General features: G+C 41.6%; 1 protein-coding gene across 2 annotated transcripts; it reads right to left on the bottom strand.

Annotated features, from left to right (window-relative positions):
- Positions 1–10: 10 nt before the first annotated feature.
- On the bottom strand, positions 11–23,531 carry PDXDC1 (pyridoxal dependent decarboxylase domain containing 1). 2 transcript variants are annotated; one of them, XM_085074798.1, is made up of 23 exons: positions 23,403–23,531; positions 18,609–18,682; positions 18,019–18,084; positions 17,358–17,441; positions 16,374–16,520; positions 15,645–15,834; positions 15,016–15,084; positions 14,462–14,540; positions 13,876–13,960; positions 12,963–13,011; positions 12,765–12,866; positions 12,474–12,599; positions 11,704–11,754; positions 10,748–10,811; positions 9,827–9,915; positions 9,055–9,160; positions 7,951–8,122; positions 7,183–7,301; positions 6,210–6,331; positions 4,211–4,303; positions 4,020–4,116; positions 2,722–2,826; positions 11–1,963 (listed from the first exon to the last, which is right to left on the bottom strand). In XM_085074798.1, exons 1-23 carry the CDS (start codon positions 23,421–23,423, stop codon positions 1,704–1,706), a joined length of 2,370 nt encoding a protein of 789 aa, XP_084930924.1. In that variant the 5' UTR covers positions 23,424–23,531; the 3' UTR covers positions 11–1,703. The 2 variants fall into 2 exon arrangements, with proteins under 2 accessions (XP_084930924.1, XP_084930925.1); XM_085074799.1 differs by lacking the exons at positions 7,183–7,301; positions 7,951–8,122.
- Positions 23,532–24,016: the final 485 nt, after the last annotated feature.

The raw sequence follows: 24,016 nt of genomic DNA, 5'->3' as shown, positions 1-24,016 counted from the left end.
TCCAGAGTAATAATTTGAAGAATCTTTATTGAAACATTCAGGTAAGTATTTAAAGAATGAAGCTCATCATTCCAACAAAACTACTGATTTAACACTTCCAGATATAAAAACATTAAAAATTAATCTTTGTGGTGATAACCTTTATCACCAACAAATTACTCTTATTAACATACTTCATTGCACCAAAGAAATCAAGGAGGAAGACTAGTCAACTTAATTGCTTTTGCACTTTAGAAAAAATTGCACTGATTTACGTAAATTACCCAAAAATTACCCCAGCAAAATTAACCTTGTTCATGGCATCCCAGCCCTGCAGGCTTGAGAAGATGAGAGTCAAATCAGGTGCCAGTACAATTCAAAACACTCAAATTTTTCAGATGATCAGAGTAAATCCCACTACCGCTACAGTCATTACGGTGTTAGGGGATACCTGTGGTGGGGAAAGGGAGGGAGGAAAAAAACCCAAATGGAGCAAACTGCAGTGCTCATATCCAGTTCTAGAGGGAGGGGAGGGTTTATATCACCATCAGGTAACCTGGGGGGAAAGCAAGTGCTGCCAAAGATGGTTTTCCACAAGAAGCTCTGAAAATCTGCAGTGAAGATTTGGGGGGAAACACTTTTACGCATTGGATTTTGATTTATTTGAAGCTTGGCTTGTGCATTAAGTAGTCCCAGACACACTCCCACCCACAACCCCCCTGAAGTTGTGCTATACTGCAAATAACCTAAATAATTTCTTTTGAGTCTGTACAGTTCCTACCATAGGTAAGTTACTGTTATTCAAAAAATAAAAGTGTCGAAACCATCACAAATGTATTGGTTTTTCAAGCTTTACTACAACTATCTTTAAAAATACACAACAGAAAGAACTCCAGTTACACTGCCATGAACATGTTCAGTATTTGGTGTGTAAATGCCGTGCAAAGGAAAGTAACGGTGCCTTGTGATCCTTCCCCGGGCAGGAGCAGAAGCTGGCCAGGCATGCAGAGGCACTATTGCTTTCTAGAAGGCTTAGAACTCACTAATCTGTCCCCACCATCCCCAGGGCCTTGGCTGGAGGGGGCAGTGGTACAAGAGCAGGAGCAGAGAGGTGATGACCCAGTGCTCCCCAGTGACTGCCATTCACAGGGCACCTGTCCCTCCCACTGCTCACCAGCCCAGGCTCTGGGGCAGGCTGTGGGGAAGGGAACAGGAAGCAACACCGAACTAGGGTGGCTGCAGAAGATGTTCTGCAGGAGAGGCTAAACTGAATTTTAAGTACTAAAAAGGTGAATAACTGGCAGTTGTTTGGTTTTTGTAAAATATAGCGAGTAACATAAGATAATTTTGTAACTATTGGGTGCAACTGTATTTTTCATCATGTGCATGGCTGGGTGGTTAGTTAGCAGCTGTTGGCATGCGTGGATTCCTGCAGGGAGGATAACTGCCAAGTGTTTTTACAAATGTTCATGAGCACTTAATAAATTGCACTACAGCTTTGGTGACACCGACATGGAGAGGGTTAAAGCAACTGTAACAAGTGTACAATAAGACAAATCTCTGTCCCAGGGGAGGGAATGAATATTTGTGCAAAATCCCAGTTAATAAGTTACAGTAGTTCTTACTGTACTAGTGTGGCACTGTTCACATTTTCACTGCATCATTAGCACCCTGCCCCCCTGGGCATGGGCTTCCTCGGCACAGTCTGAAATCCACACTGGATTTTATCTTTCACTTGCTTGGTCCTCTACCTGGGTGCAGTCTGGTGGCGATTTGTCACTGTGAATGTCCTCAGTGTCTGTCTGTGCCTGTGCCTCCTCCTTCTGCTCCTCGGCTTTTTCCGTCTCCGAAGGTCCTTGCTCTTGGCCAGGGGAGAGAGTTGGGGGTTTCTGATCCATCTTCTCCAGGTCATCACAGTGGCTGATGGAACTGGTCTCACTGAACCCATCAGAGCTTCTTAGAGACCTTTTGAAAGCTTTCTGACCTGTGAAGTGTTTGAAGCATACAGCACCCATGAAGGCAGCAAATACAAACAGCGGTGTGCACAAGTTCAGTTTCAAAGGAAGTACTGGAATTCTGTAACAAAAAGGTTTTGTTTGGGTGCTACTTTGTACCCTAAACACAGACTGCACTTCCTTGCTGTTACAGACAGGTCTGCAAAGTAACAGCACCTGGTACTGTATCCTGTGTATGCACAGATATACTAAACTGAGCTGGAACCAAGCTGCCTGCATACATGCTGGAATCATTCCAGATTAAAAAACTGCACTGAAAGTCATAGGCTGGAAGCCACAGGCCCAAAAGGTGAGTTAAAACTGGGTTTCCTGCCAGGCAAATCAGCATTAATTGCTAATACAACTTTACAGAGAATGCCATAGATTTAACACATCTTCACCTCAGAATGGCTATGGCCATAAAGTGGTAGCAGCAGAAATGCAGTTGCTGAAATACATGACTGCATGTTCTTACACTTTTATTTCAAATAAAACTTTTCACTTGTTTATTTGCTCAATTTTAATGCTCAGTAAATTCCAGAGGAAGATTCCAGACTTCATAGGTAGTTATCAGTTAACGAGTTAACTCCCTGTAGTCCAAGGAAGAATACTGGGGAGAAAACAGCAGTGTGTTATGTGCCATGTGTACATTAAGGGTTTTTAAGGTGGTAGAAGATGAGCTCTAGTTCAAGTGGGTCTTCCTGTGTCAGGGAAGTTTTAGAAATTAAACTAAGACACAGAAACTTACCAGGTAGTCTTTGCTTTGCAAGGCTGGAAGTGGGAGTTGGTGGTGGAGTAGTGCCTGTTCCTTGGGCCTTTGACACATACGTAGATTCTGTGGATTCTAGAGAGCCTGCAGGTTAAAAAAATGTAAGTTGACTAAAACTTATTTCTGAAATGGCAGTGCTTGTTTGAGTTCAAACTGCCACATGGGGGTGATGCATTTCTGAGAACCCAGGGACATGAGTGCTGAGACTTCAAAAGTGAATCAAGTTTCCCCTCACACTCATTTCACAACACTGCTACAACCCTGCAGTCCCATTTCCTTCCTGCCCATGGCATGTGACATCTTCCCAGCTGCAAGCTATGGAGCAGTGCACATGGAAGGAGGATCCAGCCCTGCAGGATCAGCATTCCCAGGGCAGCTCCCACTCTCTGCTCTAAGAACCTGCCAGTTGGTGCATCCAGAGTGAGAAAGGCCCTGAGCACAGCAGGAAGCCCTCCCTGCAGGGTACAGACAGACAGTGGGCCACTGTCCTAAGTGTGACAGACATTGCTGAGCCCAGGAATATTCATTCCTATGACTGCCACAGTATCTTTACCGTGAAAATTTGTAATTTCAGGAAGTAGTATGTTGGTACATTGATCTCACTGGTGAAAAAGCTTAAATGCAGCTCTTTCCACATCACCAGACATGAACTACAAATCTGAGAGTAAAATAATAGTCTTTCACGTTGTACCAGTCTGTTCATTACTGTTTCCCACACAGCCCCATTGATGCCAGTCCCCAGCTGGCTTTAACCTGTCCTTGCTGGACATGCAGGGTAGCACACAGAGCAGCACTTATCAGAATGGCAACAGCCAGCTGACATCTCAAACCAGGATTCCAGGCAGACATCCCATTCCAGGGGCACAGTGGAACATGAGTACTCTGGAAGCATTGCAGAGGATGCATGTGCACTCACATGAGGAGCAATGTGCTAAGGCCAAGCTACCCCCAGCCCAAGTGTTTACAGCCCCCAAACTCCTGCAGCAGATGCAGCCAGAGGTCACAGGAATGATTCCTCTGTTAATAAATGCCAATGTCTATCATGGCTTTTTAAAAAATGATTCAACATGCAAGAACAAAATGTAAACTGTATGAGAGAGGGGAGCAGATTATCACTGGGAGTTACAGAAATAGTGCAAAGCACGTTCCTGTACATGCTGAGGGTGGATTATATCACTCATGATCAAAGCAGCACAGAACAAGTGCTGCAGGCTCAGTCCAGAACTGGAACTGTCCCAAAGCCAGCATGGCACAGCTGCAGGTGCCCAGAGCCCTACCTGCTGTCAGGTTAAACGTCCTTCCCTTGGGCGAGGCTTGGAAGGGAGAAAACCAGTTGAGCACAGAGCCCACCACAGGGATCTGTCGCAGCAGCCCCTGCAAGGCACAATCCAACACTGCCAGGTCAGAAGAGCCCCCCAGGGTGACAAGTTACCTCAAGGTACCACAGGGCTGGTGTTTGTGGCCTCACCTCTTCCAGCAGTCGTTCTTCGTTTGCTTTCTGAAGCTGAAGCTGTGCTTCCTGTATCCCTTTTCTAACAACTTCAGTCATGTTTTCCAACAGCTAATAAAACCCAGAAATAAGCATATATATTATTTGGACTTGAAAATGTCTTTTTAGTTCAGATTTTCAGGATGGAGACAGGGTAGTCAGATATTTTTCTAATTTAAAACAGTATGTGACAATCTCCATTTCATTATGACTATAAATTAAAGAATGTACATGCTGAGTGCGGGATTTTTAACAGATAAACCCAGAGGAAATAATGTAATTTTAAACAGGAATGATTTTTTTTTTTTTTTTTTGCACTTAGAAATGAGCCTGTGACCCAAATTCTTTGAAGACCTGCTTAGCATACAAATATTCCTCAAATGAATGCCTGGAAACAATGTTTAGGTTTACAGAGTACATTTTGGTTCCTAAAAGCACCCAGGACTTAAATCAGCCTCACAGTAACAAATGTGTCAGCCTATAGGTTGATATTGTTTTTCTGCTTTCATAAACAACTGCCACTGATCTCTGTGGCAGCCCAAGCCAGCACCAGCTGTGTTTCATATTGCAAAGGACAGGCAGTTTACTGGGACAGCTGCAGGGGCAAGGAATAAATAAACCCAGGAAGTCAAAATTTTGTTTGTGCAAGGCAAATTCCAATTTCCATATATTAATGCTGGTTTTAATATTGCAGAAGCTCTAGATGACAGACACTTCCTCCAAAATGCCAAAAAATTGTGTTACTGTCAGCTAATAAAAGGACAAAGAGAAAACTGTTCCTTTTCCCTGGGGGAGAGGCCAGTCAGGAACTGACCCCGTGGCAGCTCAATACCCCTGGTACTCCCTGGCTGCAGGAGGGAGAGCAGTGGGGTGGAATTCAGAGTACCAGGAAGAACCACTGTGTTTTCTGGCCCAGTTGAGGTGTTTATCTTCAGCTTTGGTCCTGCCTTTCAGTGCAGGCTGGACTGATGTGGGCTTTTTCTAAAATCTTCCCTCTTGTACCAACCCTCTTCATCTGAGCAGGGCAAGGAGCATTCACAGATGGGTTCTACTGCCCAGCTTTGGATCAAAAGGTGAAGATCCACAGATTAACTGTAGCTGGTTCCAAGAACTGCACCTTCCAGACAGTCTTCCACTATTCTGTTCCCCCCCTGAACCTTCAGGATCTGAGGGGATCCACATTCAACATTCAGTTCCAACCTCTCCACTGCAACAGTTAAACTGAAGGTGTTCAACAGGCAAAGCATTCCTCATGTCACCCTCCAAGCAGCACAGGGAGTCAAGAGTGGGCAGGAGGTCACTGCTAGAAAGAAATTCATTGCCATAATCAACCTATTCCCATGAGCAGAAACAGGCAAAGGATTTCTGAAGTTCTGTTTATTTTTGAGGTGAGAAAATTAAATGCCCAACACTAGAGGAATGAAGTGACAGATGTGGTGCAGGTCACTTAGGAATTCTATTTTAGAGAACATTTGGAGAACTCTGTTCAGGTAAATGCTTTGACAAATAGGAGTTGCATCATCAGCTTTATTACTTCAAAAGGTAGTTTGTAGGTTTTGGGTTTAAGACACCAGTTTAAAGTTTTTCACACATTTTAAAGCATAGTCTTATCTTAAAGCTGGTGTATAAAGAATCTCAATCCCACCACATTGAGCAGTGAAGAGAAACACCAGCTCACAACCAACCTACACCTTCACTTTTGTTTTCTGACAGCTTAAAATCTGAATGATAAAATGAGGCTGAAGTTTTTCATTAGAACTACTGCACACAGGACCCTGAACACAAACCCAGACATCCTCACAATATCATAATCCATAATTCTCCATATGTAGACACAGATTATTCCTTCCACAGTAATTAAAACTGTTGTGGGCAAACACAACTTTTACTTTCACAATGAACAAAACCATGCCCTGAAGCCAATTTGAAAGGGGAGAAAGAAAGGTGCTTCAATGTTTTGTGAGTTATTAATACATACTCTTGAATTTTCTTCAATTTCTCTGCCTGTTGCTGCAATAGTTTCAACCAGCTCTGACACATCCAGATCCTCCGTGACCATGCCAATGTAAACACAGTTCTTCTGCCCTCCGAATTCCGGACCTGCAGCACAGGGAGAGTCAGGGCTTGGTGGTGAACAAATATGCAATCCTGCAGTAGCTACAGCACTTGTGCTTGTGAATCAGGAAATCCCAGTACACACCCCCACTGCAGTCCCTAAGGGCAGGATCTGTGTGGGTACAGATTATTGTACAAATCATGCAGGCCAAGAAAGTTCAGCCCTGGGGGTTTTCAAAGACAGAAAACATAACCTGAGCAAGAAAAACAGTGGGTATTTTATACAGTCAAGGAGTTGTATTATAAGTATCAGTGTTGAATATGCTTCAAACTCTTTAACTTTCTGCCATGTTCTTTTGGCAGATTACTTGGTTCCACAACCGCAGGGCACTTGATTTTTGAAAGCTGATTAGAAAAAGATCAGAGTTCTGAATAAGCAAATTAATACTATTTCAGCTATCCTATGGTACTGTGCAAATGTGAAAGTGTTGCTAATTATCACAAAAGTAATCTGAAGCTTTTAATTGAGCCACAGACAGCAGTGGCTGTGGGTTTGGAGTGAGATCTGCTTCCCACTAGACCTAGCACTACTTGAGAAGGCTCAGTTTACACAGAGAAATGCTGCAGATTTTATTCTTTCTGACAAGGAAATCCTTCTTGGTCTAGTTGCCCCTACATCAGTTTTCACAAGGATTTCTGAGAACAGTGCACCTTGCTCACCTGGTGAACACTCCCCAGCTGAAACGGGGAAGCAGCAAACAGTTACAGGTGCTCCTTCTGCAATAACCACACAGGCAGCAGCTCATTCTGCATTATAGACACCTATCAAATCATTCTAACACAGCTAGGAGAATGACTATTTGCTTAAATAGAAGTTTTTTAAATAGTGCAATTACCCAAAGAAAAAGTGAGATCTGACTCCAGTTCATTTAACTTTTTCAGAAGTTCTGTATTGATTTTTTCTAGTTCTTTTTCTTGTTTGTCATCATTCTTCCCATCACTGTGATAGTTGTACCTTCAAACCAAGCCAAGAGACAGTAATTTCACTTTACAGTACATACAGAAGCACCTACACACTTAGCACATTTCTACAAATTCCTCTATTTTGCAAACCAAAAACCTCAGAACATTACAGCTCCTACCAGCAAGTTTAATGGCATTAATAATCAGGGATTATGGGATGGGCCAAGCTTGCTGCTGCAAACTCAACACAATAGATTTCTAGTTGGTATATTGATTACACTTTAACTGTTTTGACTATATACAATCCTTTCCAGAGGACTGCATCAAAGGATCAAAAGAGACACTTGGAGGGTTTTTCAAGGTCTATCCAGCATATCAGGGAGTGCCATTATAGCTAAAAATATAAGTTATGCTTGGCTTACGACAGTGGGATGCACTTGCTCATTACATATCCTCCCCCTCACTGCTTCCAGTGTTACAACTGGTGCCCAAAACAGCTCTTCAGCTCTTCTTTATAAGAAATAATCAAAGTAAACAACTTTATAAAGGCAATTTTCTAAAAAGCACTCAAAAGCTTCAACTGGGTGCAAAGCCAGCTAACAATCACCAGATGAAACATACAAATCACTACTGAACAGACCACATACTCCTGTCTGCTCAAGCACAGCCTTTGCAAATACAGCATGAAGAAAATAATTTACCTCACAACCCCTAATCCTGGCCAGCCAAGATCTTCAATGTACAACAGGCCAACTGTTCTTCTCACTTCTTGCTCAAATTCCTCTCTCAGCTGCAGTGTGCTTGTCAACACTGGTATCTTCATTTTTAAGCAGTCTACCAACTGATCAATGTCTTGTATTTCAGTTCCTAAAACTACAGAGCAGATGTGTTAATGTGTGGTAGGTTTTGACAGACGTGACACAGGTGTCTGAATTAAGTAATTTGTCTGCTCTGCAAGTCAAACACAAATACAATTTATAGATAGTATTGAACATCTTGGTCTATGTAAGTAGGTTTTGATTCAGTTATCTATTCACTGATACCCCAAAATGCAAGGAAGTAAGGATTTCATAAAAGCCTAATAAAAAGGATTTTCTCATGTCACAAACTAGTAAGGACATGTTACAACACCCTTTTTCATTACATCAGCAGCTAGCATTAAAAAAACCCCAAAAACATTCTCTTGCCATAGCTCAGCTGGTCATGAATTAGTTTCCATGATGGTTTTAAAACAAAAACATCACAGCATCACCATGTAATTTTATTGTAAAATCTACTTTTCTGTGTACACCAGGACCCTCTCACTTGAGTGTCCTAAGAGTACAACACTGCTGGGTTAAACAGGAAATTTAAGACACTTTCCAAAACACAGATTTTTCTTATATTCCTCCTCCACCAGTAATTATAGAAAACCCTAGAGGTTTAGTAAATAATTATTCTAGCTAAGTAGCTGTATTTTGAACACAAGCACAAAATGCAGTGTTGAAACACCTGTGTAAGAAGGTCAGGCACCTGAGAGAAGGAATTTAACTGCTTTTCCTAATGAATTTAAAAAGTAACCAGGAAGTCTTTCTCTGCAGAGTTAGTGAGGCAATGTTCCCCACAACAGCTGGGTTACCCCTAATGCACCCAGGGCTGAGGTGCAGCAGAGTGGCAGAGCTGAGTTGGTGTTGGTTTGTTTATATCCTCCCCATAGGAGAATATACTGAGGAGCCTCTGCAGCACATCTGTTTTAGCCCAGGGGTTGCTGTAGCATTCTCTGGCAAAGCCCAGCTTGCCCAGGGGGTGCATGGAGTGAGTGTTACCTGCAGAAGTCATCAGGGGGCTAAAGCGCACACAGGTGCCTTCATCCTCCAGCTCCACCACATCCACTCCACTGGCAGGAACCAGCTGTGCCAGCTGCTCTCCCAGCTGCAGAGACAAGGCACAGTTAGGGAAGAGTACAGAGCATGGCTCCTGCAGGCCCTGCCTCAGGCTCTGTCACAGCTCAGGGAACAACATGCACACAGTTTTCTGTCAAAATCAGTTCTTGCACCAAAATACTTCACCCTGCGGGTGAGACGATTGAGTTTGACAGATGCTTAAATTCATGAAAATTCAGGATAAGCTGCAAGTGTTACAAGTCAGAAGTTTCTGCAAAACTGTCACTGCCACGAGGTGTGCCATGATTACTGCACAGTGGATCCAAACCAGCCACATGCTCAGCTCTGCCAGCACAGCTTCTAGAATTAAATCGAGAGCTGGCAAACACAGCAGGCTGTTCAAGAATACACAGACACTGGCACTAGAGCATTTGGCTGATTTAAAAGAATTCTAAAGTTTTCACATATTCCCAGAAGTCTGAGGGAAAAACCAACAGTTTAAGGTTCAGGAATTATTTCAGTAGTAATTACATGTAAAATTATCAAAAATGGGAAAGCAATTTTGCTTCAGAGCAAATTAATCTTTTAAACCCAAAATAGAAATCACATAAAGAATAACTTTCAAACTACTCTAACAAAGGGTGTGTAACTCTCAATGACCCCTGAACCATTCCACTGTCACTTCTTCTCTAACGAGAAAAGCATCCATTCTTACCCACTGATTGAAGGTGTCATAAATGTGCCTTTCATTGCTTATTATGGGGTGCTGAATAGTTGAGGCCTGTGCAGCATGTGAGGTCTGATCTGAATCCAAAGATACAAGAATCACAGAAGTGGATTTTTATTTATTTAATTATACAAAAGGCAACCTACAATTTAGATAAAAGACAATTACATTTCTTAGATAATGTAACACACCTACACCACATACTGGGCCTGGAGCAGATGAACATGGATGTTTTTGTAAAGCTATGTTGAACATGATAAATACTAGAAGTAAAACAGAGTTGAATATAATAGTTAAAAAAAAAACAAACAAAAAAGCCAGGAAAATACTTCTGAATTTTGAGTTTCAAATGCCCCAATGGAGATACCACCAGTGTTTTCACAAAATCCTGTCACAGTAGGCTGCAATATTTAATACCTGTGAGAGCATTTCCACAGCTGTTCCTAATGTGTTCTGCTGCTTTTAAAAGTATTGCAAAAGCAAATGTAATCAGTAAATCACAGCAACATGATGTTTGCCACTAGCTATGAAATATCTGAAGGGAACAGAAAACCTCAACAAACCAAAATCTCTCCCCACCAGTACACTCAAACCCAGCCTGCAGCTTGTAAGAGACTTCCATCATCTGCTCTCAAGATCAAAATCATATGCAAATCTCTCTGCACACAAGAAGGCAGAAAATCACTTGTTATGAAAATTTAAAACACTGCAGTCTGTCTAAAAAAAGAAGCTATCACGTGTATGATTTGTCACAGATTAAGACCAGCAATCACAACCTTTTTAAAAGCATGTTACATGAGAGAACTGCACTACATCACACCTCTCAAATTCATTTAATGAATTAGTAGTTTAAAATCATGTAAAGAATTGGGGTTGGGGTTTTTGTTTGGTTTTAAATAAATCACATACCTCTATTTGAATATTCCTGGAAAAACTTGAAAACCACCACTGGTGAACTCAGTTCATCTTCAACCTTCAAAAGAAAAAAAAAATATTTCCCCCTATTTTTTAAAATATTAAACACTGTGTATAATTCCGCCCACTGCTGAACAAAGCTGGAGCTCTCTTGGAAATCACCCCAGAATCATTGGGAAACATCAAGAAAGTTCCAGCAGGAAAGGTAAGATTGTAACTGATCCTGCATTGGATCAATTTGGAGAAACAGACTGGGCTACTTCTGCAGACAATCTGAGGCTACATTTCACAAGCCTAAAAATGCAGGGTTTATTTAAGGAGAAGGGTGAAAGTAAATTGAACTCCCAAGGTTATTTTTCACTCTACAGCTTACTCAGTAAGCTGACTAAATTTTCTATACATCAAGTATCAATTGAAATTGAGGGGCAGGGCGTAAAATCACCAATCCCTGTTGGACATCTCACAGAATTTGGAATGAATACATTAGCTGTAATTTCTAAAACTGTTTCTGGTGTAAAAACCTCAGCTGGGGTAATTTCTGTGTATCATTTCACAGGGTTCCCCACATGACCTCAACAGCAGGGTAAGAAGCAGCCAGAATGAATTAGAGACATTTATGGGAACTGGTTTCATAGGGGTATTACTGAGCAAATCCATGTTGCAAATGGAATGAAATCAAGCTGTGAACACAACTTCTGGATGCTCTTCTGCACTCCCCTGAGTGCATGAGTACAGAGCAATGGAACAAACACCATCCAGAGGTCACACACACCCAAGCCATGAGAATTCACTGAACACCAGAACGTAATTAGAAAGATCCCAAGTGTCTTCAAAACAATGGCTATGATTAAAGTAGTATTTTAAAATAATTTATTCTAGTCGAAGTTATTCTTACCATTTAAGAGGCAGAAAATAAGATATACAACCAAAGTATTAAAAGTAGACTGTACCGAAGTTTTAATGAAATCCAAGTTTTTCAAGTTTTCCAGCAGCCTTTGACTCTAGAGGAGCAGAAGACCAAATGGATGTGAGAAATACACAGTTTTAGAAGTTGAAAGTTATTCTGAAAAACATTAAACAGTCACAATTTTTGAGCAACCCCCTCCAACGTGTCAGATTCATCCAGTTTTAATTTGAAAATTTGGAATGTAAGAGAGAAATATTTTCTGAGTTTAGTAAAACACTGACTACAAAGTGTAACCTTTAAGAAAAAATGTTTTGCATATAAGCAATGCATTTTGTAACTTACACATAATATTGGACCTTAATTTTTACTAAAGTAAGAGCTCAACTTCAAATATAGTGAACTTTTATCTCAAGAAACGTTTTTAAAGTCCTTTTTACTAAAAAGTAATTTACTATAATTTAAATCAACACAATGCCACATAGAGTAGGGAAAAAAGTCTCTCTGAAGAGATTTCAAGCAAGGAAAAAATAGTTAAGAGAAGTGACAGGAAAGGAAGTGATTATGTTACTTTACCATTTGGGAAGAACGAAGACTTTTTATTTCTCATTTACAGAAAATATACACAATCTCATAGTAAAAGCAAATCCCTCCCTCAAACACTTTCCTATGCTTTCATCATGTGTGTAATATGATGTTACACAATGTTGTATTGTCAACAAGTGCAGTATTTGAGTTGAGTCTTCCCCAACACACCACAATACCCAGAAAGATCTGTCCAGAGCTGTCATAAATCACTGCTGAGCTGTTGCTCACCAGTTGTGAGGCATGTTTTATCCTCTCCACAATGCCATCATGGCCCAGGTACTGCAGGGAGAGCCACAGGGGCAGAGCACGGAGCTTCTCCACAGGCTGGCTCGACGTCAGCCCTGCTGCCAAGGACTGAGGAGAAAAACAAACAAACCACTGTTAACCTCTCTTCAATGCTGCCACTTTTGCCAGCTCTGGAAATTATCATTTAGATGCTTATGAAGAACACAGCAGCACACTGTGATCAGAATCAGAATTCCAGGATCTCGAGAATGGTGAGTGAGAAGATGAACATACCAAAGATGGATCCTCGTGTCTGTAGAGTGTCACTGCAGGCACTGCTGGGAGCCCCAGCCAGGAACCCAGAGTCAGAGTCATGCTGTCACATTTTGTAGCAGCCTGAAGTTTATTACAATAAGCAAAATGTAAGCCATATATATTTTGATTAACCTTACACAAGCATATTATTAAGTTGCTAGATAAAGTGACACATACCAGTACAGAAGAGGAGACATAACCCAAAGCCAAAGTTGCCAGATTCACACTGGAAAAAAAAAGTGGGTTTACCATATACTAAATATGAATTAAGAGACAGCATTTTAATCTGCAGTTTTAATATTTCATGTTGATGTGTAAAGGGAGGTAATTTTTGTTCATATATCTTTCATTAACAATGCAGGAGGTGTTGCTACTTGGTATTCTGAGACTGAAAACTCAAAAGTAAAAATCCACTTCAATCTAAAAATTTTCAGTCCAACTTTTGGGGAAATCATCCCCCAAGGTCCTATCCATAATTTAGCATCAATTTGGTATCAGAAATAAATAGTATGCAAATGCAGCTATTCAATAAAATGCCAGGTGAAACAGTATTTCAGGCTCAAAAAAAACTTAGAGCACCGAAGTCTTCATTGACATTCACTGGAGTCTTCATTGGAATTTCTTTTCCTCTTGGTTTAATCCCCCTCCCAGTCCTGTTGCCCACTGCTCTTGCTGCAGCCTTCTTGACAACCTTCATTCAAGTATCATTTCGTTCTCCCTTCTCATGCTCAATAACCAATGTACAATGCCATCCCTGACTTAGAAGGCCTTTTTAGGCCTCTCTGGCCTAGAAGGTCTTTTTATGCATATTTCAAGCTCTTCAAAGCAAGGGCAGATAAGATTACCATCTGAATAAAAGTAATCACTAATCTGTGCTGAAATTACCTCTCCAATTAATTCTTCCTGTGTATGTAAATCAATTTCTATCTCACAATGACAAAATTATAACCATATAAAATGCTTACTAAGACAAAACTAAAGTTGGCCCTATGGCTCTCTATGAGCTGACTAGCTATAAAATTAGGTGCTGTCTGTTAGTTAGGCTTTTTAATGAATACAGTTATGGAGAAATAAGTCTCCAGTTCCATACCCTTCCACATGGAGCCACATGTTGTACTGCTCACAGAGCTCCTTCAGGCGGCCCAGCTTGTCCGTGTGCCCAGCACCTGGAGTGCCTGCGTGGGACAGCAGAAAGGCAGTGACAGAGGATCAGCCTGCAAACTGAGCCTCCTGCACTGATTAACAGCTCTGATCATTTTACAGGTCCCAAGCAAGAAACTGTCATCTCCCTTATTCATACTTAAAGCAAATATTGTACATGTGTTTAATTAACTAGAAGAAAAGGTACAATTTTTCAAGCTAAAGTTGATGGCACATCCATCAGAAAATTTTGAAGTGTTAATGTCAAACTGATTTTTAACAAGAGATCTGCACTCACTATAGTCTTATTAATACATCAACTGACATAAGCAGAACTGTAACAGTACAATCCAAATTTCAGTCAGTTAAATAAAACCCTCTCTAGACAGATTCTTGTGTGGTCATTAAGATATTTCCTGATATTTCTTGATATGCAACCACTGATCTGTTTAAGAAAATATATATTTATTTTTTATTATACATGTATTCATGAAATAGCATAGGGGCTTTTGTGATTGTTTGTCCACAGCACTTACCAGCATTGGCCACAAGCAACAAGGGCAGTTTTCCAGACTCAACATCATCTTTAATCAGTCTGTCCAACAAAGCAACATCCTGGCATCAGTAAGAAAACAATATATTTGTCAAACACTGAATTGTTTGTGCTGATTAAGATTGAAAATGAACAGCATTCTGAAGTTCTGAAAAGAAAGATTCTCAGTGTCTTTGTGGCTTGCAGTTTCTTATTACCAAAGAGAAAATCTAAATGTCATATAAAGCATTTGTGAAAAATACAACACAAATATATAACTTAGTTTGTGAAAGTACCCCCAACTACTCCTATTCTAGAAATCTTGCACTAAGAAGCACTTTACTTAAATGCCATTAATATACTTTGCAAATGATAAGACCAAGATACAAGCTGCTTTTAGAAAATTTCCATCTATGATTTGTACAGCTTTAGCATAGAAGACTTGGGGTTTGAAAAAGTAAATGTATTAATAGCTTTTCCTAAGAACATACTTGGCATTCATTTAATGAGGCTTAAAAACCAACCAACCAACCAAGCTCTCAGGGAAGACAAACTTACCATTTGGTGCTGAGATCCAAACATAGTGTTACAAGGCACACGGCACATGCAGGAAAGGGGCAACCCTAACTGCAATAGAAATTATGGAATTTCAGCTGAGAAATGCTCATTTCATATGTTCACAGAAATACAGAGTGATGCAAAAACCAGTATGACAACAGAAACCTTAATATTACATCATAAAGTAAGTTTTCTGCTAAAACATATAATCAAATTAATAGAGAAAAAGCACAGGACAAATTGTGTATGTTTGGGTTCAGGTCTATTTCACATGACCCACAGCTTATGCAAAGCACAATGCAACCTAGAAACAATCACTCATTTTTTAAAAAGTTCGCACGCAGGATCTTTTCACTGGAAATATTCAGAAAATTCCTCTTCCTCCCACTGTATCACTGCTGGGAAACACAGGCTGCAAATGAAAACTCAAAGTACTTTTCCCAGACAAATGGTTTTATTTTAAATGTGTGGTCCACTACAGCTGAGGTTATGCCCAGTATGGACTTTGCTTCCTTTGCTGTTGTTTCCACCATGAGGAAAAATAAGTTGTCAAAATCACCAAAGCCATGCAGGCAATATGAAGCCAGGTAGGTTGTAGTTGCAGCTAAAACCCTGCTGATTCCCTTTACCTGATTGCAGAGAGCTTGGCCCAGGCCTGTTCTGGCTGCAGAACTGATGTATATGACAGGCTGCTTAGTGTAGAGCACATTAAATCCCTCTATTGTATAATCTTCATAGCGGGTGTGAATTACAAGCCGACAGATTTTGAGGAGACCTTCACGATCATCTTCATGATAATAGGCTGATCCATTTTCATACCTGCAAGAAAAGCCAAGTAAATATGACCAACAAAACCATCAGCCAGTTTAGGGACTAAAATAACACTGACCAGGCAAAGGAGCTTGCCAGAGGATGAAGAAGATGATAAAAAAACCTTCTGTTTTCCCGGGTTAAATTTGATAAAAAGAAAACTTTGATGAGACAGGCTGACATTAACAATGAGAGAAGCCTAGTATACATTTTCATTTAGACTCAGAGACACAGTAATAAAGAAAAATCTGGGCTCCTTAAGATTGCCTTTAGAAAGTTCAAAACCTTGCTTACTAAGAGTGGAGTCTGGGAGAAAACACACAAAAGGCTTCATTCTGGTTTTAACGCAGATGTAAATTCTGGACCGCTAATTTCAAAGATAATGCAACCTGACATTCTTTAGGCTGGGTTAAGGTCATGTTTCAGACCTTTCAAGTATTTCTAGGTTTGTGGCACAGTGGTTTCTTTCACTGACATCCTCAGTCCAGTCACATCCATCTTTAAACATTAGCATTACCTTGTCACACAAGCTATTCCCAAGGACTCACCTGAAAAGCCTGCAGAGCCAGAGTGTAGTATCAGAAAGGATCCTTGTTGTAAGTTTTCTCAGTCTTTCCCTGTCCAGCACAGATATATAAGCAGCCAAACTATGTCCCAGTAGAGCCATGTGACCCTGTTCACCAACATTTTGAAGTCTGCAAGTCAGAACAGAGGAGCTGTCATGGATATTACACTAATACAGGGTTTATGGATTTTTAATGTAGAGTGGCAGAATTCGTTGACATGCAAGTTAAATATTTAGCAAAGGGAAGTGCAGTATATCACAGCCACCCTTCCTGCCATTGTGTATTACACACTAAACTGTCAGTGCAGCCAAGAGCTCTGCACTTGGCCCAGCTGCTCACAGAACAGCTCCTGCTTTTGAAGCAGCCAACATGAGCTGGAACTAAGCACCTTATCTGCACTGGGACTTAGAGTGCATTAAACCCTTCTCTCTTCATGCACAGAAAACTCAGGATACTTAGTATTAGAATTATTAGAGGCACAGCTTTTATTTTTTTGTTGGTTTTTTTTCTTTGTTGGTTTGTTTTTTGTTTGTTGGTTTTGTTTCTTTCTAAAATCTTGAATGTGTTTTTTGAATGTTAGTTTCCAATAATCCTCTGCAGATCAGTCAGTACTATTTCCATATTACAGAAAAATGGCAACAAATTTTATTTCCTTTCTTTTAATAATCTATAGATATATATGATAAAAAATTTATTGGTATTCAAAGCTTTAAGACTTTCTGACTTAAAACAACTTTCACACAGGGGAAAAAATGAGCTGTCACATCAGAAACAATTCCCTTGTATAACTCAATTTAGTAATTAGTAATGAAAGCTTTGTAATTTTAAGAAAGCCAAGCCTCATGCATTATTCTGCTTCACTACACAATGTAAGGTGCCTTTAAAAAGTTACCTGGTTGCCCAATAATAATAATAATTTAACAAAATCAGGTGTCTTCCACATACAGTAACTGGTATGTGCCTTACCTGTAGGACTGTGAAGTTTCCTCTTCCTCCTCTCCATGCATTAGGTTCTGAACTAACTGAAGTATGCTCACCATATCCTGGCCACTGGGAGGGGAAACAAAACCACATTAAAAAGACACAAAATGGTAAATACCAGCATCTAAAAAAAGCCATCTGGGACACTGCACTTTTACTGAATGCTGAGAAGGGTAAGAACTTACAATGAAAGTTGAAATTGCTTTTTGTTCACAGAAAACATAATCCAGTGTCTCCACTCAAAACCTGTGCTGAAAAGTGGGGAGTTTTGGGGTTTTTTTATGGTTTTCCACCTTATCAGTCTCAGGGTTTTTTTTTTTTTAATCTGGGTACTTTAATTCAAGAGACATTTATGTTTACTTAAAGCCCCAATCACAGCTGTAGGCATCAATAGTTCATCAGATTCTAAGAGTTCAAAATTTCAGTCACTAAGGACATGTAATCTTTCTTCCTCTTTTCTACATAAGTATGGAAATAGTATGATGATAGTATTACTTTTTTTCCCCGATATGAGTATGGGGAAAAGTTTACGATGATGCCTGGAAAATATTAATGTTTCCATGAATCCAAGTTGCTTGGAAGACAAACATGCTATGTGTAGTTTAAGATTTTGAAAAGAGCATTATCTAAAACTGTTGCTGCCTACCTGCCTTGGAGTGGTCCAGGAATATCCTTCCGTGCATATTTCTTTTCATTTTCCTCCTCCACTTTCCTAAGTTAAAGAAACAAGAATAAATTCTGTATTTAGTTTGTGTTTTATAACATCAAATACGTAATTGACTTTGACTTGCAGAAATACATACTGATATGTATCTATTCCACTGACAACAGGCTCAGAAATAAATCAGATGAGACGTACACAAAAGTTTACTTCAGACTGAACTAAAGAGTTTCCAAGTTATTTGGGTTTTTCAGTTTTTTAACAGGAAGCCTAGAGAAGAATCTCATTTATACAGGAATTAAAAATTACTTGCACTGCAATAACAAAAAATGTTAACTTTGAAAAACAGACTCGTTGGACTTGTTTTGAGTATTACAGAACATGCATAAAAATATTTATGTTAAAAATCCCAGCATTTGAGAAACAAATGTGATTTGTACAGGTGTTAGCTTCAGAATGACAATGTAACCTTAAACTACCAGGAAAATGAGGGGGTTTTCTGCTTAATGCCAGCGAGACAAATAATCCTCCCCTGGGCACAAACAGCTGTTTTTTATTGTAGCCTTTGCACACACCTCTGATTGTCTTCCAGCATCTTCATTGCTTCGTTCAGATTCTTCCCCATTTCTGCTAGAGTAGGGTCCACCATCTTTTAGGAAAAAGATAACAACTTTCAAGAAAAGATCAAAAACCATTTATCCTACTACTGTCTACAGTCTAATAAATCCTAGAAGAGGTTAAAAAGTCAACATTTTGTCCCTAAAAACACAAGAAAATATCCTTTGAGGCTGCCTTAGGAAAGAGAAATAAAATGGCACTCTTCCCTGCCATTTCCCCAGCAGACTTTTACAACAGATGAGTAAACACCTAACCCAAATACTCTTGTAAATCTATTTTTTTTCCAATGTCTGGTACCTTTAAACCAGTTTTTATTCTTAACTTATTGGAGAAATTCCCTTTAGGCAGACAAAAGGGTAAACATGACGTGCAGCAGGCAGCTGTGACAGGTTGGGATTATCCTCCAGCAGCTGCAGCCCTCCAGCTGCACAGAATAGGCCAAAAATCCTCATCTCTGAAACCAGGTAGCCACACATATTTCCAGGATGGAAGAATTTAAAAATCATGGAACTTACTTCCCCTGAGCAAACTACAAGCTCAAAGATGAGTAAGCAGAGTTTCCCAAAGAACTGCTTCAGCTTTGAAGAAGTCTCATTCATAAACTTTAACCCAAGAGGCCTGAGAGAAGCTTGTGACACTGACACAAGACACCTGGACAAAAACATTTATCCATTTAAAGATTAGATGCCATTTGAAGCTTCCAGAGAATGTGAAAGGTGTCATTTAGCAAAGCCTGATTTACCTATATTTGAAAAATAAATATACCCCATCATGATGAGAGAAGGCAAAACCTCTGCACAGCCCCATGACATCAGACAGCAAAAACCCCTGAGACAGTGACCCTGCTCCAGTCTGTTCTCCCCAGCTCTGCACAGCCTCCAGAAATTCAACATCAAGCCATCACCCATGTACCAAAGACTAGTGGTTACCCCTGCAGGCTGCTGCTAAGGTTGAGAGGGACAGGGACTGTTTAAAGAAAAAAATCCCACAGGCAAATGTGTTCACTCAGGCAGATGCAGACACAAAAGCAAATTTAATCCCAGAGGGTAGTGGGATTCATTTGCAAGAGGATTTTACACTATTTTCATCTGGAGGACTGATCAAGAAATAAAAAAAAAATTAAGTTGAGAGTTACCATATGTTCAAAGACTATTTTTAACCAAATATTTTGCGATTTAACTCACATTATAGCAAGTGGTAGGTGGCTGAAGGAATCAGTAGCCAGGCATGGGCACAGTGATCAGATCAAGACTGACAATTCTCTATTCCATGGCTTTGGAAATGGCCATTAACAAATGTATGGGGAAGAACAGAAGAGCAGTACAAGTACTGAGTAATATCTTCCCATCAGAACTCCCAGCATTCAGCAATAAATAGGTTTTTACACTTTTACACTGACTTCTACATCATCCACTGGGTATGAGTGCCACAACTTAATTAAGCACTAAGTGACAAAGCAGTACAAATACAAAAAGTTCAAGGCCTAATCACAGAGACTAAAAAACCCAACACACATGGCAAGCATTCAACACCCAGAAGAAAACAGATACAACCAAAGGAAAATTATAAATTTGATCTTTAGAAATGTGTCCATATATTTTGAATGGTTTCCAGAGTTGCACCATGTCAAAAAAACTCTGGAAAGAAGTTTGGGGGGAAAAAAGAATCAGTTTTGCTCCTGCAAGCCCTTAAGGGAGTAAATGATTGGACTAATCTACTGATTGTGACAATCTCACATAATTTAATTCAGGCTGCCATAAAACAGCAGTGGCTGGAAGGCAGTTACTTGTTTTAACCTTCCTTAGCATCCATGCAAATGTTCAAACAGATTTGTCATAGATGAGGACTCAGGATGTAGAGGTATTACAAAATGACTCTGAGCTGCTTTTATTTGCCACTAACATACAATTCACCTGCTGAAATGACATCAGATGTTAAAAACTGCACATCCTACCTTGTGACTCATCCTGTCTTGCTAATAATTACACACACGAAACCCTTCTGCCAATAAGCTGGCAGAATAAATACATAAAATACAGCTTCAAAACTCCTAAGTTACACTAAGCTCCAAAAAATGCTATGAAATCCAAAAAGTCTTTGAATACAGATATGGGCTGAATTGGAAAATTAATCCCTTCTGATTTTTTTCCAGTTGCTGAGTGGAAATGCAGCAACTCATTTTCTCCTCTCAATTATGGAAGGAGATAAACCACACTTTTAACTGCTTCCTGCTGAACTTTACATATTCTCCTCCTCTGCTCACATTAGTAAGGGCATGGAGGTGGGAAGCAGGAGACTTTCTGCTTATTTTGAGCTGCAAGAAAAATAGGTGTGGCAAAGTTGCAGCAACAAAACATTTAGTTAAGAAAGGTTTCTGAACACACTTTACTAACATGATCAGTAATAAACTGAGTATTTTTTTTCATGGTCTTGAACTGTTTTTGAAAATGACTGGGGGAGTTCTTGAATACTCCCTCCTGAAGCTCAGGACAACACCTGTGTTTAGGGGCTTAAAGCAGCTGCAGGAAGTTTCTGCACTCAGCCCTTCCCCTGCATCACAGGTGAGTTTGACCAGGGGACTTACAGACATGCAAATCCTTTCAAGCTCTAAGAAGGCTTTTTCCTTCCAGGTGTCCATTTGGTATCCCAACATCTCCTGCCTCCTTCAGCCCCTCAAAGACCTTGACATACCTCAGCCTGCTTTGACTTTTATCATTCATTGCCTTCAAAATGTGTTAATCCAACTCTCGAAGGTTATCCTGCAATGGCTTTGAATCGCAGTCACTTCCCTATTCCATAACTAATCTGTTACTATTTTATTAAGCACTTTGAACTGTGAGCTGTTTATGATTTTATAGGCAGCATGTCACACCTTGGAGTCACTTGGCAACTGGCGACAGGATAAGGGGCCATTCTCCAACTGTGTTAAGACTGAACATTAATTGCAAATTCAGAAGAGATAATGTTGCTTTATATACCAAAGTTTTACAGTCCTGATTTGGCATTTCTGTAGGCTGTACTCCTAATGAAATAAAGGGATGAATTTTAAACAGTTTACATAAACTAGTCTTGTGCAAGGCAACTCACAGGTGTAGTTCATTCCCTATTTCATGGGAGCTCATTTACCCACTACATTATTATAACTGCCTAAAAGAAAGTTTTACCATCAGAAACCAAAACCTATTCTCAACAGTAAATTAACCTCAAACAATATCAGTATTCTTCAGCCAAAAGAATATTGTGTTTATTCTCCAGGGTAAGAAAAGTTTAAGATAACAAAAAGAAGCATTCACTTCAGGACTGTCTGGCTTGAATAAAAATGGCACAGTGTCATCACAAGGCTTCTGCTTATAGGTATTTGCTCTTTTAATCTTTGTTATTCCCCTGAAATGCACCAGGACCTGCATGCAGCTCTGCTGTCATGAGTTTTCTGTAAACTTCTCAGGATGTTGTGGTAAATAGCACAGTAACAAAAGACAAGAGCCACAGGCTGAGCAAGAAACCAAAACAGCTTTTTTTCATATTTAGGCAAAATACTGCTGTAGAGCCAGCAAGAAGTTACAAGGAAAGAATTTACACTATTTTACCACTGAAAAAGTAACCTAACTTGAAATGTTAAAATCCTGAAGATCGGTCACTTCTATCAAGCAAAGCTTCTAAGGACTTTGTCAGTACTACACTTGCCCTGTACGAATGCACCTTCTTTAAATAACTGCATATCATACCATCGTTCCCTTTGTGTCCAGTTCATAGAGAGCACACTTCAAGCTATTCCAATAAAGTTTTACTTCAATAATTAAAACAACTCAGAAGAAGCAGAAGCCACTTCTGTCAGCACGAGCACAGAACCTGAGCTTTTAAACACTAACAAATTCTCTGCGACAGTGTATTCTTCGCGCAGCTTATAATGTATCAAACTGGTTTTCCACCAACCCATTAGCCACGTCAGGATACCTCCTGAATTTCCCAACCATCTCACTGGAGCACATCCCATTCAAATTTCTCCGGACCATCCCAAAGATCAAACAGAACCGATCATGCTGCATATAGTAAATGACGCAAGGAGGGGCGGGTGCGTTCACAGCCCTTAAGCACACAAAGTGCTCTTATTCCAGAGGCTCTGTCCCCACAGGCCCACGGACACGCTCCGGGAGGGGCAGGAGCCTGGGCAGGAGCACGGGCAGGTGTGTCCTTAGCACAGGTGTGAGCCACTGCCGAGCGCCGCTGCCTCACCGTGCCCGAGGCGAACAGGCTCCGCAGGCACCACACAGCCGGTGCTGGCTTTGCACAGCGCGCTGGGCACGGCAGCGAACACAGGGCACCAAACGCTTGCCTTTCCATTTAAAAAAAAGGGTAAAATGATAATTTATTTAATAACATTTCCTCTCGTGTCCTGCTGAAGGGTAACACTCACAGGAAATAAGCTCCATCATTAAAAAAAAAAAAAAAAAGGAAACACAGAACCCGCTCCTAAAGCATTTCCTGACAGCTATCCTGCCTGGTTGCAGATCCGGGACACGGCTGCCGGTCACACCGGCGGCTGCGGGGGCCGACAGGGACACGCCCGGGGGCTGCACCGGCGCCCCACAGCTCCGGGAGGCACAGCCGCCTCAGCCCCGGGAGCAGCGCCGCGCCCCGGCCGCAGCCGGCCCGCGCCCCTCCCCGCGGCCGCGGCCCCGGCCCCACCGCGCCCGCCACGGCCGCTGCTCGCGGCGCTGCCCGGCCCCTGCCCGCGGCGCTGCCCCGCACACCTTCTCGAGCGAGCCGTCCATGGCCGCGGGCCCGCCGGTGCCGCCCCGGCCGCTCCACGCTGGCAGCGCTGACGGGGCCGCGCGGGGCGGGCCGCGCTCGCGCGCTCACCTGGGCAACGGGCCCGCCCCGCGCGCGCGCACCACCGCGCCGCGTCTTTAGGGGGGCGCGCGGCGGTCACACTGCGCACGGCGCGCCGGGGCCGGCCCTTCGCTCCGCGCGCCGCCTGAGGCCGCTCCCCCCCGCGCCGGCTGGTGGAACAGTCCCGGCGAGAGACCGTGTCGGTGGCAGCTGCTGGAGCATGCGCAGAGAGCGCGGCCCGGGCGGCGGTGGGCGCCCGTTTTGGAGCGGAGCTGAGAGGAGGGATCTGTGCCGCGGGTTCGAGTCCCCGCGCTGGCGGGTCGGGGCAGGCCGGACCCCGGGCGGGCTCTTCGTGGTTCCAGCCTTCGCGAACCTCTCGGCTGTCACCCCGCTGTCGCCTATGGTGGCACCAAAGCCTTCCCTCCCCGTACGGGTCCCGGGCCGGCACGCTGCACAGCCGCGGCGGACAGCACGCACCTGCCGCGGGCTCCCGTCCGACAAGCAGCCCCCGGAGACCCAAACCCTGGGGTTTTCC

This window comes from Lichenostomus cassidix, chromosome 14 (assembly GCF_008360975.1).
Source record: "Lichenostomus cassidix isolate B80296 chromosome 14, HeHo_3.0, whole genome shotgun sequence".
Lineage (NCBI taxonomy): Eukaryota > Metazoa > Chordata > Aves > Passeriformes > Meliphagidae > Lichenostomus > Lichenostomus cassidix.
Note: the sequence above shows the minus strand (reverse complement) of the source record. Positions and strands in the feature narration are given on the sequence as shown.

Excerpts from the sequence above, each read along its gene's own strand:
- PDXDC1 (XM_085074798.1), bottom strand. The coding sequence starts at position 23,423 with ATGGACGGCTCGCTCGAGAAG. Across the intron at positions 9,161-9,826 it reads ATGACACCTTCAATCAGTGG|CTGGGAGAGCAGCTGGCACA; the intron begins GTAAGAATGGAT and ends TTGTCTCTGCAG. Across the intron at positions 4,304-6,209 it reads AAATTGAAGAAAATTCAAGA|CTGTTGGAAAACATGACTGA; the intron begins GTATGTATTAAT and ends GGGTTTTATTAG.